The sequence below is a fragment of the Pleurodeles waltl genome, chromosome 6 (genome assembly GCF_031143425.1).
Source record: "Pleurodeles waltl isolate 20211129_DDA chromosome 6, aPleWal1.hap1.20221129, whole genome shotgun sequence".
Lineage (NCBI taxonomy): Eukaryota > Metazoa > Chordata > Amphibia > Caudata > Salamandridae > Pleurodeles > Pleurodeles waltl.
In genome coordinates, this window is record NC_090445.1 from 244,529,019 (window position 1) to 244,544,635 (window position 15,617).

Genomic DNA, 15,617 nt, shown 5'->3' on the forward strand with positions numbered 1-15,617 from the left:
AGGCAGAGCTTTCCCAGCAGCCACTCATGGCTGCCTTGAGGGCTGTAGTAAGCTCTGAGTTGCAGCAGGGAAATATTTCCAATAGTGTGAGTTTGTAAAATGTGCCCATTCCATTACCTACTCATCTGTCTTCCGTGTCCCAGTCCTATCTAATGAGGCTTCTGGATCAGGCGTAGATCGCATTAACTCCCCATAAAAAAACAAATTCATTTTCTGTATAGGTAAGTAATCTGACCATTACAACAGAAATAAGCTCACCAAGTTACATAGGGCCTGATTTATATTTCAGTGGATGGTTTACTCTGTCATAACGGTGATTGATATCCCATCAAGCCGAAATATAAGTCCCATAGGATATAGTGGGACTTATATTTCGGCAGCTGGGATATCCGTTACAGTTGTGATGTAGTAACACGTGGGCCAAAATATAAATCAGGCCCTTAAGGCAACCATAAGTGGCTGCTGGGAAAGTTCGACCAGTTTAAAAGCGAATTTACTAAAGCCTGAAGTCCAATCTATCTTGAACAGGATATACATCCCCAGGGAACAAATGACAGTTCCGGTAGGCAAGCGACGACAGCATGCTTGCAGCCCTCAGCAGCAACAGTAAACTCACATTTTGCAGCTAACTCATTAACAAGTGCATAGATGATGAGGTTTAAAAAAAGAAGTTATGCTATGCTGTCAAACGCTTGACTTTTCTACATCGCATACCCTTAGTTTCTTCAATATTTTTCACAGTGATTCAAAACCGGAAACCTCATTATTGTGAGTTTCAGTCAGTGTCTGATTCAAAATTCTTCTCCAAATTACATAGGGCCTGATTTATATTTCAGGGGACGGGTTAGACCGTCACATCGGTGACGGATATCCTGACCTCTGAAATTTAAATCACATATGATATAGTGGGTTTTATATTATGGTGGACGAGATTTCCATCACCGCTGTGACAGAGTAACTCATTCGCTGGTATATAAATCAGGACCATAGTCTTTAGAAGCACCTGCAGTAAAAGAGGAGGCACGAGGAAGCTCGTACATGGTTTCTCCATCTGGACCAATGAGAGTCTGCAAAATTTCATCAATTTCACTCCCACTTCCTCCTTGTAAATGGAAGTTCCATTTGTCTATGCTTTCATAGTCTACATTACGTGCCATTTGTGCAGTTGTTAAGCTGCCTCTTGCAGCAGGGCCTTGTTCTTCATGTGCAATCTTCCCAGGTTGAAGTATATTCTTAGAAGATGATGGTTGAGGAGTCCGATTCTTCTTGTGCACAAATCAGTGATTGGAGAAAGTGTTCCAACCAAGCCTAGTTATTTTCTTACAATGACCATAACTTTCTCTTTCCCTTACAGTAAAGATACCCAGGAGTCCCTGTGTTGCGATAGCAGGACTAGCAAGCATGTCTTCAGCTCCTTGGCCACTCTCCTATAGTCTAAATTGGTTCCCCACCCCCTGTGTGTGGAGCCTCACTGTCTAAGGGGTTCCTAGGAATTAATAGGAGAATGTCTTCCTGGAATCTCCGAGTGAAACAAAGTAGTTATAAAGCTGCCCTTTGTTCTTCCAACTGTTCCTGTCCCCTCATGCATAGCTAATCCCTGCTATGTGGTCAGCGGTTAGCTGCCATCTTCTCTTCCTGGATGCAGAAGCATGCTATTCTTCTCAAGGTTTATGCTAGTTTTGGTTCAGGACGCAAAAATGCAGACAGCTTGCAAGGTACTATACCAACACCATCAGCAAAGCCACCAACAGAAGCAGAATGCTTTTCAAGACAATAGGCCCATCTATACCTCCCTCCATAGAAAAGTGCAGTGTTATCCACCTCTTATGGAGGGAAAAAAACAGACAACGTGACAGCACTACATATATATATATATATATACATATATATATATATATATATATACACACATATATATATATTCACTGAAAAAAATCAAGGGTACAGGGATGTTCTAGTTAGGAAATAGAATTAAAAACAACATAGAAATTAACTTAAAAAACAAAGGTTACAGGGACGTTATAGTTAGGCTCATACTTTGAACATACCAAACCATAGAAATTCACCAGTTATAGTTATTGTTATCTGAAGAAACCATAACTCGTGCCCTAAGGTAACAATAACTCATGCCCCCGCCATGCACAGTTTTGTGTCAAACATTTTACTGCAAATAATACCCTGATATTATCAATGTTGTTATCAAAGATGTCATGAGTGCCGTAATTTGTAGGGTAATTAGGAGAGCTACCTTTCTGCTAAATTTGGTGCAATTCCATTAAGTGATTTTGGCGCTATCGCTGTTCATTTTTTCCTATGGTAATTAACATTAGAAACACTCTAAATTTTATCCCCTCTTCATCTCGGCCCCCACTTCACGGATATAAATCTATTCAGTAGTTTTGGAGTTAATAAAGTAAAAATATTTATGTATATCTAGAGACGTGGATCTGCCACAGATCCTCTGCTGATCCAGGTGGATTTGCAGATCCACGTGCCAACAGCAATGCCATGATTAGCTGGCTGCAAACTGAAAGAAAAGTTGGGACTTGGTTCTCAGCGGGGAAAATACAATTTAAAAGTGATAGAAGGGATCAGGGTAGAGGTATCCTGACACCGTGGAACTGATGGAGGGGTTTGAAAAGAGATTATCCAAAATATTTTTTTTAGCACGTTAGGATCCCCGGATTCGGGTGCATTTGGGTGGGTCTGTGGATCCAGACTGCAATTAAATAAAACACATACACCCACACACAGACCCACACACCTACTCACACACTTGCTCACACACTCCCACATCCACACAAACACACACAGCCTCACACACCCATTCACAGACCCACAAAATCACTCACACATCTGCTCACACTGCACTCACACACCCACTCACCCACTGACACAACCACTTACACATTCACACAACCATTCACACGCTCATACACACCCATACAACCATTCACACCTCCACTCACAGATCCACAGAGCCACCCACACACCCACAAAGCCACTCACACACACACAAAACCACTACCATACTCACTGACAGACCCACACAGCCACTGACACGCCAACTCACAATCAATCAATCAATCAATAAATTTATAAAGCACGCTATGTACCCGTTAGGGTTTCAAGGCGCTGGGGGGGGGGACAGCTGCTATCAGTCGAAGAGCCATGTCTTGAGGAGTCTCCTGAAGGTGAGGAGGTCCTGGGTCTGGCGCAGGGAGGTCGGGAGTGAGTTCCAGGTCTTGGCGGCGAGGTAGGAGAAGGATCTGCCGCCGGAGGTCTTGCGTTGGATTCGGGGAACGATGGCTCGGGAGAGGTTGGCAGAGCGGAGTTGGCGGGAGGGGACGTAGAAGTTGAGTCTGTTGTTCAGGTAGGCGGGTCCGGTGCCGTGTAGTGCTTTGTGCGCGTGGGTGAGAAGTTTAAAGGTGATCCTCTTGTCCATGGGGAGCCAGTGGAGGTCCTTCAGGTGGTGGGAGATGTGGCATCGGCGGGGTATGTCGAGGATCAGGCGGGCGGATGCGTTCTGGATGCGTTGGAGTCGTTGGATGTCTTTTGCTGGGATGCCTGTGTAGAGTGCGTTGCCGTAGTCAAGTCTGCTACTGACGAGGGCTTGGGTCACCGTTTTTCTGGTTTCTGTCGGGATCCACATGTAGATTCTACGGAGCATGCGGAGGGTGTTAAAGCATGAGGAGGAGACTGCGTTGACCTGTTTGGACATGGTGAGAGCGGAGTCGAGGATGAAGCCGAGGTTGCGTGCGTGGTTGGCTGGAGTGGGTGGGGGTCCCAGCGCGGTGGGCCACCAGGAGTCGTCCCAGGCCGAGGGGGAGCGTCCGAGGATGAGGACTTCTATTTTATCGTAGTTTAATTTCAGGCTGCTGTTTCTCATCCATTCGGCGATGGATTTCAGTCCCTCGTGGAGGTTGGCTATGGCGGTGTGTGGGTCTTTAGTAAGGGAGAGGATGAGCTGGGTGTCGTCGGTGTAGGAGAGGATGCTGAGGTTGTGCTGACGGGCCAGTTGTGCGAGGGGTGCCATGTAGACGTTGAACAGCGTCGGGCTTAGCGAGGAGCCTTGGGGGACGCCGGAGATGAGGTTGGTGGCTTCGGAGCGGAAGGGTGAGAGCCGGACCCTCTGGGTTCTGCCGGAGAGAAAAGAGGAGATCCAGTTGAGGGCTTTGTCTTGAATTCCGGCTTCGTGGAGACGAGTTAGTAGGGTGCGGTGGCAGACCGTATCTCACACACACCACTCACAGACTAACAAAACCACTACCTCACCCACTCACAGACCTACACCACCACTCACACACCCACTCACAATCCCACTCACAGGCCCACCAAACCATTACCACACCCACTCACAGACCCACACAGCCTCTCACACACCCATTCACACACTTATACACCCCCTCACAGACCCACAAAACCATTCACACACCCACTTACACACCCACACATCCACTTACACACTCACTCACATACTCATACAGCCACCCACACACCCACTTACAGATTGTAGTACAATTTATGTCATAAAAACTGTGAAATTCACTAAAAAAAACAAAGGTTACAGGAATATTATAGTTAGGAAGTAGCATTATAAAACCGACTGGAAATTCACTGAAAAACCAAAGGTTACAGAGACATCGCAGTTATGTTCAGATATGACACACAAAAACACAGAAATCCACCAGTTATAGTTATTGTTATCTCAAGTAATTATGACTTGTCCCCTCAGGTAAATATAACTAGTGTCCTTGCCAAGCGCTACTGATTACCTCACATATTACATCACTCAGGCCATCTTCTATCACATCATTGTATAATATCACTGTAACATTTGCAATGAAATTATTGATGAGAAAACTGTGCTTGGCTGGGGTGGTAGTTATAGTTACCTTCAATAGAGCGAGAGAGGAAAATGGTGGGTTAACTCCATTGAGAAAAAGATAAGATAAACTCATGACTGCTGACGTTTCATGGAAAAGATGAGTGGAATGTGGCTTACCTCTCTAGAGAAAGTGAGATAGGGAAGATCCAGTGGCGGCTGGTACCCTTTGAAAGTGGTGGGGCAAGGCAAGTGAAGTGCCCCACCACGTCCCCCAAAAATAAATAAATAAAACACCCTCTCCCTCCAAAACCCCAAAGTAAACCACCCCTCCCTCCAAAAGCCCAAACCATAACACTAAGTACAAACCAACACTACACTTACATGCATTACACACATACATGCATTACACATTTAAAATAAAAAATGGCACTTATCCATGGGATGTGCGTCCTCCTCGGTGCTCTTCTCTTTCGTCGATGCTGGAAGAGCTGCCCTAACCAATCCAGACACTTCTCTCATGCTGTTAACCAGCATGAGTTAAAAGCTTGGATTTCATTGAGCCTCCTGGCTGGACGCTCCTTCAGGCAACTGTCTTAAGGCAGCTGAGTGGAGAGCTTCAAAGTGCTCATGTCACTTTGGCCGGCGCAAAACAGCTGGCCAAAGTGACATGCACACTTTGGAGCGTCCTGTCAGCCCTGTCAGCCCTGCTCCTGTCCTCTGCTGCTGACATGCTATGGGCTGGTGCGCGCTGCATAAGTAAAAATAAAATGGCAATGAAAGCTTTTCATTGCCATTTTATTTTTGCCTGTACGGCTTGCAGCAGGCAGGGGGCGGGGTGATGCACCCCCGCTCTCGAGAAGAAACCACCGCTGGATAAATCCATGATAGCTTACATCACTCGTGAATCCACAGTGGCTCACTGTCCACCAGCTGCACATCATTGACTTTTCAGAGGATATTATGGCAGTTGATGTGCACGTCCTTCAATGCAAAACCATGATTTATAAATTGTATAACTCAGTTGCATATTCTAACTAGTGCTGTCAATCACTACAACTATATGGATTGTGGATTATACAGGTGATTGGATCAAATCACTCTTCTGATACAGGCCTTTCTCGTCCACGTGCTCTTGGCTTACAGATTCCACTTTTGAACGTACTTAGCAATCTATGTAGCTTCACCGAAACGATGCTTGAACCCCGAGAACCCTTCGCCCCCTTTTCAATGAACTGAAAAACAATTATACCAGTTGTAGTCCCAAACCTGGGGTGCGCATCCGTATCACCCGGAAACAATTCTGCTGTTTCTGCATGCCACTCTAACATCGAGACATCTTCCACAGTAAACTAATCATTTATTAAAAGGATTACAAACTAAGACGTCCTGCAGAGCTGCATCTTGGAGTTGATTATGGTAATGAGCGAAATTATGCAAATATGGTATGAGTCTGTCGCTCTGGGGCTCTCCTTGAAGCTTACGAGCTGATTTCAACCTTGGGGGACGGCGTGTCCTTGCTGGAGGTTTCCAGTCCCCTCTCAGTGCCTGACTTTGGGAAGCGGGTCTGCACCCCATTAAGTATTGCGAGGGCGGCTTTTTTCCAAGTTGTGTTAGGGATCAGTGTTTGCAAAAATCTAGAGATGTTCTCAGTTGAAATCTGACATGCACACATCTCTTATTTTACTGATCTCTTCCTATGTTCGCTTCTTTCTTTCGCTTTATCTTTTTAAACTATGTGTATTCTTTTAATGTATTCACTTTCTTTCTTTGTGTCTATCTTTGTCACCATTCTCTTTTTGCCTTTCTTTGTTTCTTTCCTTCTTTTCTCACTCATTTATTTTTCGCCTTTAGCTTTTTATTCGCATTTTTGCGTAGTTCTCTCATTCTTTTTCTCAGTCCTATTATTTTTATCGTATTCTTTAACGTGTTTCCTTTTTCCTTTTCTTTTTTCATTGTATTTCTTGCCTTCTTTTTCTCATGTTCTTTCTTTTTCCGTTTTTTCCCTCTCTATACTCCTCAATCTCTTGCATGTTTGCTTTCTTGACGTTTGTCTCATTTTAATTATAAAATGTTCACACTGTTTACTTTTCACTTTCACAGTCACCGTCTCTGTTTCTCCACCGCACTCATCCAGGTCTCCGCCTTTATGTTTTTTTTTTTTATTTATTTTCGATTCTTCACCCCGTCTCCTCGTCCATTTCGTTGTCGTCCATCTGTGCCTTGTTTCTGTCTCCTTTTATCCCTCTCACGTTCACAGCTTCATTCGGCTTGTGAATAGTGCATGCTCCATCGGTGCTCGAGGCAGAGGCACGGCACTAGCGCCTAGACCCTCTTTCTTGCCGTTTCCTTCCTATCCCAACCTGGTCCTTTGAGTCGGGCTTATCGCACTCGGAAAGGCAGCGTTTGGCAAACAGTCTGTTTTGTGCAAAAACAAACGTTAGCTGATTGTCACAGAAACATGTTTTCATTCCACGCGTGTGCAAGCCACCCAGCGTCCTCTGGTGCCATCTGTTGTCCGCGAGATAAGCCGCCCATGGTGGGCCGAGGACCCAAGAGCCACCCCATTGCAGGACTGTCACCTTTCTCACGGAAAAACAACGGCCATTCATTTAGCACGCGCTTGGCGGTTTCGGCAGGGTCAGGGAGGGGCACTTCAACCCTCTCTTTGCTTTAATATAATTTAGGAATCGTTAAGACAACTGTAAAAAACATTTGATGTACTTTTATTTTCTAATTTTAAGCTTCAAGTTTACATTTAATCGTTGGAAAATACACATTTCTTAATAATGTTTCTGTTTTTAACTGTCTTTGACTGAAAATACTGGCCAGTCTGGTAAAATATTGATCAAGTGGCGACCCTACTCCTCGGCTGGCGTCAGGGTTGCATTTTTCTCTGAGAAAAATACAAGACATATGTGTTTGTGTTTTAGAGTAACAGAAGGACTTATGATTTCTATTGGAATAACAGTTTGCGTGAAATTGACAGAATTTGCTTCTACAACACATTTCTACCTCTATTTGGTTCAAACCTCATATAGAAAAGAATAGTCACTCTAGACAGTATTAACATTAATTTGACATTTTTTCATCTAAACTTTGCTACCTTCATTTGTAGTTGAAAGGGAACCATACTAGATTTCAATGGCTGTCCTGGTTTATCTTGGCATGCATATACCAGCCAAGCCAGTGAAATACTGGTCAGGTGTAACACTAGATGGTGTCTTCAACGCTGCAGTTTGTGGACATGGGCCTCTCACTGACAGAGCCCAGCCTCCCGGGGAGAGGGCGCCATCTTTCATCCGGGTGCTCGCCTACCTCAGCTAGCCTAGGCTTGCCTTTAGCAAATGTGCTATGTAATTTGTGGAATACTTTAAGGCAACCCACAATCATGTCCCGAAGAGGGTTACTCCAAAGAAAGATATGGCTGGTTTCTGGCAGACGAGGTAATGAGTCAGTCAGGTGTTCGTGTCTGGTCTTAAACTCACTGACATTCCCTATTAGGCAGACTACCTTTGTTTCGGTCCCACACCGTACAGTTTGCTGCGTCAGCATTAGGATGTGGAGGTCATAAAACCAAAAATCTGACAACGTCTGAACTAACTGTGAAGTCAAAACGTGATCCTATACGAGAGCGTCCTCAAAGGGATATTAATTCCGGACAAGGCACAATAGCGTGAGTGCAGTGGGATGTTGTTGTCACAGCCCACAGAGTGGACTCAGAACATCCTGGGTGTTGGGATATTCATTGCTGTGCAGGAGAGTAATGTGCTCTATTTATGCATCACATTCCAAAGTTTACTGTTATTTGGTGATGGCTTTATCATTACAGAGCATAGTATCTATTTGGAGTTCCTTCTCGGATAGTGGAGCTTAGGGTCAAATAGGGGGCAGGAAACTATGAGGAGATTTTAGGGCCTCTGATATGCACATTTTGAGGGGTGGTGTTTTGGGGTCTTATGTGCAATTGTAGGACATCTGTTCATCCTTTCCTCTCCTCCCACACTACCTGAATCCAAAATGAGTAAGTGTCCACTTTGGAACCCGAAGAACTAGCTTCTAACCACAGCTTCCTTACTTTCCTGGTCAAATCAATGTGTGCCTTAATCTGTCAAACATTGTGAGCACCTAGAGGTGATTGAGTACACAGTATGTGCAGTAAGATGTTTATATGTACGATATGTCCAAAGTTCAATATGGATGGAGGGGCAAAGTGGATTTGTTGGACTTACAGTACTTTGTAGGTACTGTAGGTGTTACCCTACAATATTGAGTTTTAAACATTGCCTTGCCAAAATATCATGAGGAGAATATCGACTATCATAAAAATATTAAAGTCGTATGTATATATATATATATATATATATATATATATATACAGACAGACCGACGTCCCTCCACAACTTCCTCCCAGCAATTCACCCAAGGGGGTGGGGTTGCAGACAGAACCGGCAACACTACCAAGTCCGAAATTCATATAGTCTTTATTTCAAATCCAAGCCATAAAGTGCAGGGTGCAAGAAAAACTGTATATATATATATATATATACATATATATATATATATATATATATATATATCACACAGCACAAATCCCAGAATGCGGGTGCTCAACACAGCGGTCCTGGACGGGCTCCGAGACGCCCAAAATATCCTTCATCACTCCCTTAACATATCAGGAGAACCGGGACACCTCCGATGTGAAAAAAACAATTTATTACAGCAAAAGATCCAACGCGTTTCGGCAACAGCCTTTATCACGGACACATATTATATATATGTGTCATGATTGGTTGGAGTGGCCTGCTTCGGCGCTCACAGAGGGAGTGAAGGCCTGTGCACTTTCTCCTCCCGGCTGACAGCTGGAAGGAGAAATGCAAAGTGTGCATGTGTGTTTGGCCGGCCCAACACGGCCTGCCAAACACACATGCGCACTTAAAGTGAACAAACCACTCCTCCTCAAGCCCCCTCCTGTCTGCCCCGCCGTAACCTGGTTCAGCAAAAAATAAAATGATAATAAGGCTCCATTATTATCATTTTATTATTCTTTCTTCTGCAAGCAGAAGTAGAGGGGCTGCCGCTGCTGATCTCACAGCGTATAATACATGAATGCACGCCTTGCAGTGACTTTCCAACCACGATGCTCAATAAGAGAGCTGTTTATCAAATTGTGTACAAAATATTTGCAAAAGTCCTGATTTTCACGCAAAACTTCATCTTGCACAGAACTTCATAAACTTTACATATGTTTTTACGTTTTGTTAGAAATATGCGCAACAGAAAATCTTTGCAATTTTGCACAACACCGCAATGAAGTCTACAGCTGAAGCTAACACATTTCTTTGGATTTTTGTAATATTTTTTTTCTCATAGCCAAAGAGATCCTGTAAAGTAATTTGTTCTTGTATCGTTGCATGCAATGACAGATGTATAGTAGAGAGGACGTTCACACTATAAGTGAAAACGCAGATATACTAGGTGGACCTTTAAATACATCGCAGTAGCAAGGTGACTATTCTGCATGTCGCAGGAGCTTTTTCCCACCATGTTTCTGCTGTATAACTGCAATCATAGGAGCAGACGTAATTGACAAATGTGCAGTTTTAACTGAGGGGGTCATCTAACTGGGAGAGTCATCTTACTGATTCAAGAAAGTGTATTAAAACGTTACAGTAGATTTGTTAATAAGCACAATTCTAACATACATGTAAGTCAGCACTTAAGAAAGGTTTGTATGAGGAGCCCATCAGACAGCACAGGCTGTTTGGTTGCAAAAGACCTATTGTGTGCTTAGAAAGAACGTAAAGGTGCCTAGATCCTGCACTGCTTACCATTTGTTGCCTTTATTTTCCCTCTAATTTTGCTTGCTTCTGATTTACTGACTTTCCTTGTTCCAGCTTTTATTGCTTGTGTTTGACTCGCCCCGGACCATAGCCTCTTTAGCATCTCCTTGATTGGTTGGATTCTGTCCTTCCGCTACTCACTTTTAGGGAACTACTTTTCTCTTTTTGCTGAAGCAGTTCATGGGAGTGTATATGTTTTCTAGTTCTCTCAGATGTGTGCTTCTCACTCCTGCCAAACAACTGCCCTCCCTGCACTCTGTGTTACTGTCTCCATCATGTTGCAAGCTCTTGCTCAAATGCTTCACCTCCCCAAAACGTCCTGCCTCCCCGTGCTCTTAGAGGGTTTCCCTCTTGTATGCTTCATCCCCTAAAACCTGCATTCCCACTTGTATGATTGTCCCAAAAACCCTGTGTTGGTCACTCTCATTGCACTCTTGTTGCACTCTCTGGTTTTCCCCTCCTCTACCCAGTACATATTGCTTTCATCCCACAGCCACATTTCTGTTGGCCCTCACACCCACCAACTTTTTAAAACTTTTAATTAGTTATTTTTTGCATGCAGGGAAATCTCTATCCCCCCCTTTGAAGTGCAGGTGGGTGCCGCCTGCACAGAAAAAGACAGAGCGTCTGCTTCAAACGGCCTTTCCAACTTTCAAGAATGTGCTGCCCTGAGGGTAGTGCAAGTTCACAGCTGCCCTGAGGGTAGTGCAAGTTCACAGCTGCCCTGAGGGCAGCATATTATTTGCAATAGGGTGCACTGCTCTATTTGCCCGTTTAAATGTGTGCAGTGACTCAAACAGTGACAGGGCCCCAATAAGAGACACAGTGCAATGTTCCTGTTTACCCTAGGATGTCTCTTTAGTGCTGCCTGCAGGCAGAGAGAGGTCCCCCTATTACAATCAATGCATTGCCCCCCAGGGTGCCTGCCCTGGGGGAAGTGCATTCCTTGAAATATGGAGCGGCTGATTAAAACTCACTCTGGGTTTCACAGTACAGTCAGCAGCGACCTGAACTTTAGAGAGGGGACATAGATCCCCCTGCAGACAAGTGCAGTGAGTGACTGCACCTGCCTGCATGGAGATGTTTAGGGGTTCCACAGGACCCTATTCCTCCTTCCAGAGGGCTGCCCTCGGGGGGCACACTGAAAATCCTCCACCTTTTTGTGGCACACTGTCAGTGCTCCTCCTAAGGGCCTGTTTGCCTCTGGGGGTGCAGAGACAAAATGATTTCCACATTTTCATGGGGCTACATATGGCTGGGGCCAGGCCCCATGCAAATGAGGGAACACCCTCTCAAGGCAGCAGTGGTATTACATGTGCAACAGCGCTATCAGTATTACAGAAAAAGCTGCACAAGCTCCAGCCGCACAATGAACTTTCGGTAATATCACAGTGCAGGGGTGACCAAAGGACTCACTAGTTGAAATTACACAACCAAATTGGGATTGCAGTTGCCCGTCGTATGAGTGTCTATCTTTTAAATGTAGCGGAAATCAGTCATTGCAAGCGACAAGAAAGCATAGAATTTGAATTGGGATTACATGTAAACCCACTGAAACAAATAAGCATTACATTTGCCATGCATGTGAAAAGTTTGATAAAGGTAATATATTTAACATTTAATGAGGGTTGATTCTTTTCTAGAAGTTTGTCAGCAAATGAAAAATGTATTTATCACTGAAAATGCACTAAGGGTTTTCTCTGTACTCTCCCCTGAGGATGCAACATGCACTCTTATATTATGGTTGTTTAATGCCACAGAGTGGCTGTGGTGACATGAGAGCAACAGCATGACCAAAAGCCAAGTGAATTACAAATGTTATGAAAACACAGAGGGGGATTTATTGTACCTAAACCTACGTTGACCATTTTTTACATTAAATGACTCTAAAAAAAATTGGTGAAATTGATTTCCCATTGGCTGAATCTTTCATTTATTGTAATTGTCCCGCCTAAGGATTATCAGAATTATTTCCCAGGGATGACATTGCTCCCCTGAATGCTGAGTTTTAAAACCATTGCGGTTTTTGCAATATCAATGGGCAGGCATTTTAGGGAGGCTCTATGCCTGTGTTCCTCTTTTGCTTACTCTCTATTGCTGTTTACCTCTATATTTCCCATTGTCTCTCTTTCAACCTTCCTTGAGTTTGTATCTCATCTGCTTTCTTGCTGGGTTGCTCTTGTTTTCTTGGTCTAGTTATCTTCATATTTTCCAATGTCTCCACCTCTCTTTCCTGCCCTCCATCTCACGTTCTCCCTCTTGCAGTATACATTTTCCTAGTTCTATGACATGTGTGCCATTTCTGTTTCCAAAATCCCCTCCCTGAATCATTTATGTTATTGCACTGCAGAAGGAATGATGTAAGTAATTCTTCTGGCATTGTGCAGTAGTTTGGTGTCATCATTGGAAGCACCCTTAGCCTGTAGCCTTACCTTGTGAAATGCCAGCCCTAATGGCAGCCATGCCAAGATACCAATGTCTATCGAGACTATGTCATTTCAGGCAAAAGATAGGACCCTCAATATCTGAGGCATTGTACTGCGCAGGCGTGAGTTGTTCCAAGTCAAAGAGGTTGTCTCCAGTAAATAAGTTGTACCTGCTCTTATTTTTCAGATCAGCGCTTCCCTGATTGAGCAGGAGTTTTCAGAGGCTTGGGGCAAAAAGGCCAAGGAGCTCTTCAATGCCACCTTTCAGAACTTCGCGAATCAAGATCTAAAGAAAATCATTGAATCTGTCCAGACTCTAGGGGCGTCCAACCTCCCCCTTCCGCAAAGGGAACAGGTGAGTGTCACTGGCAGCTGAATTACTAACACCTAGCCCTGACAGCAGTTATACTGAGAGCATCAGATCGTTAGGGATAGCAATTCTACATTGCAAACTTGAACCCTCAGCATTTCGAGTCATGCTTCAATGACAGGTCGGTACAAGAGAAGCAGGGAGAGAATAGGCTGTCCATATGGAAATGCCAAGCAAAGGTTAGGATGCAGTTTGATGCTGAACTTGGAACTGCCACAACTGGGCTTTCTTCCTCTTACATATATAGACGGAGTAATATATGCTGCATTGAAATAAACTGTTCCTGCTTACCTGCTCTGTGATTCACAAAAGTATCATAGAAACCGAATCCACCGCTCCTAAATGAATGAGTGCCGCAGCTCATCAGCCGTGATTTAGAATATTCGATCCTTTAGTCACAAATTGTGCCTTCACATGCTAATATCCTGTGTGCCTAGTGAACAGACCTCACATGCAATCATTTATTGGGTACACGAGTAGTTCATGAGGTGTGGCCATAGAAATATGTATTAACTGACTGTAAGAATGTGTCACTGTGTCCATAAATGTACAAGTAGCCAAACTTAAGACAGAAGATAAAATGAAGGACCTGCCAGTGAGTAAACAGTAGCAGCCAGTGCTCATGTGTCATTACAGCCATTGTTTACACAACTGATCAACATGTTTCAGTCGCCTTGGTGAACCCTTGGGTGGTCTGCATCAGCATGCAATGCTTTCTTAATTCAGTCCATCACGTTCCATTGAAACAGCCTGATAGTAGGTATTTGAGTCTTTTTACTGAAAAATCTGCTTTACCGTTACTGGGTGGTAAATTACTCACCTGATCTTAATGCTTTTCAATGCGTTTCAAATAGGCATCCATTTTACAGCAATTAGTTAGCAAACAAGCATGAGTTTCTTAAGTTGAACTCTAAATGTAATTGCTAAGGGCCTGATTTAGAGTTTGACAGAGAGGGAACTTGGTATCTCTTGGCCTGCCTGCCGGATTTACTCCGTAGCCCCGGAGGACTTACAGCTATCCTCCAAAATCTAAATCAGGGTCTAAGGTTGTTGGGCGACTGTGAATGAACACACTGAAATAATATATAACTGCAACAAATCTTGCACTACAACACCTTATGAGTGAACGAATAGAAGGGCTCAGATAATAAATCCCTAAAGCATGTATTTTTCTTCTTATGTAAATTAGTAGAACATGCACCAATAACGGGTTATTTGAGTTATGCATCATGTTGAAATACTTTTCTTTGCAATGTTCACGCAAAAGATACAATCCTTTACCCTTCATTGGGAATCTGCTTCTCAAGAGACCAAAAGTCTATTAGGATATCGATATACACATTTATCTGATTTGTTAATTTTCTTAACTTTTGTTCTGTATCATTCAGCCTCTATACAGTCCTTTGGTGAAAGCATCTCATCAACAACAACAAAATAAAAGCAACTTAAGGGAATGCTCTTCTCCATTTCTTGATATTCTTTATTGTTCACCATTTCCTCCACACATTAAAGGAAGACTTCTGGTGAGGAGAGCCCTCCATGTATTTAGAGGAATAGCAGGCTTTTTTCTGAAGGGTGTGAATATGCTTGCAAAGAATGCTGCCAGCGTTCACAGTCCACTGTGATAACCCTCATTACTCCCCTTTGCCCAAGCAGTGCCTGGATTGTGAACTTTACAATCTCATTTTTATGCATGGAGGTGATAAGAAATAGATTTTTGCCAGCCTAACCCTCAAACAACTCGGCTGGCTTTCCATGGCAAAACAAGCCCTCTTTACATAACAAAATATTTTCTGGCTATCAGCTCATTTTTACTAAAAACTACTGGTCAAGATGTCCGGCTCCTGCTGAGTCTCTCACCAACCCTCTTGCCCGCTGTCCAATAACTGAGGTTCCCCAGCAGGTTTTTGCTGCTGTGGTCTTGAACAACAGCTGACACGCCATGGAAGGTGACCTTAATGTCAGAAGACAACTCGAAGCCTTAAAACCTGGAGCCCTGATTTCAAGCACCTGACCACTCCCACAACCAACCTCCATGATGCTGCCTCCAGGATGCTGCATGGGCTCTGGAGCTGTGAAGTATCATGTGTTACAAAGCTAATCCCACCTCTCATGCTGCCACTCTGCAAAGTGTCCAGACATAGGAAAAGTTG

The 15,617-nt window shown here is 43.8% G+C and overlaps 1 protein-coding gene across 1 annotated transcript in view; it reads left to right on the forward strand.

The window, feature by feature from the left end:
- Positions 1-15,617, forward strand: part of ACE (angiotensin I converting enzyme) — a 160,071-nt gene that overhangs the window by 31,965 nt on the left and 112,489 nt on the right. The window contains exon 2 of the mRNA XM_069238010.1: positions 13,282-13,449. Coding sequence (XP_069094111.1) covers positions 13,282-13,449 — 168 coding nt within the window. The remainder of the gene's footprint in view (positions 1-13,281; positions 13,450-15,617) is intronic.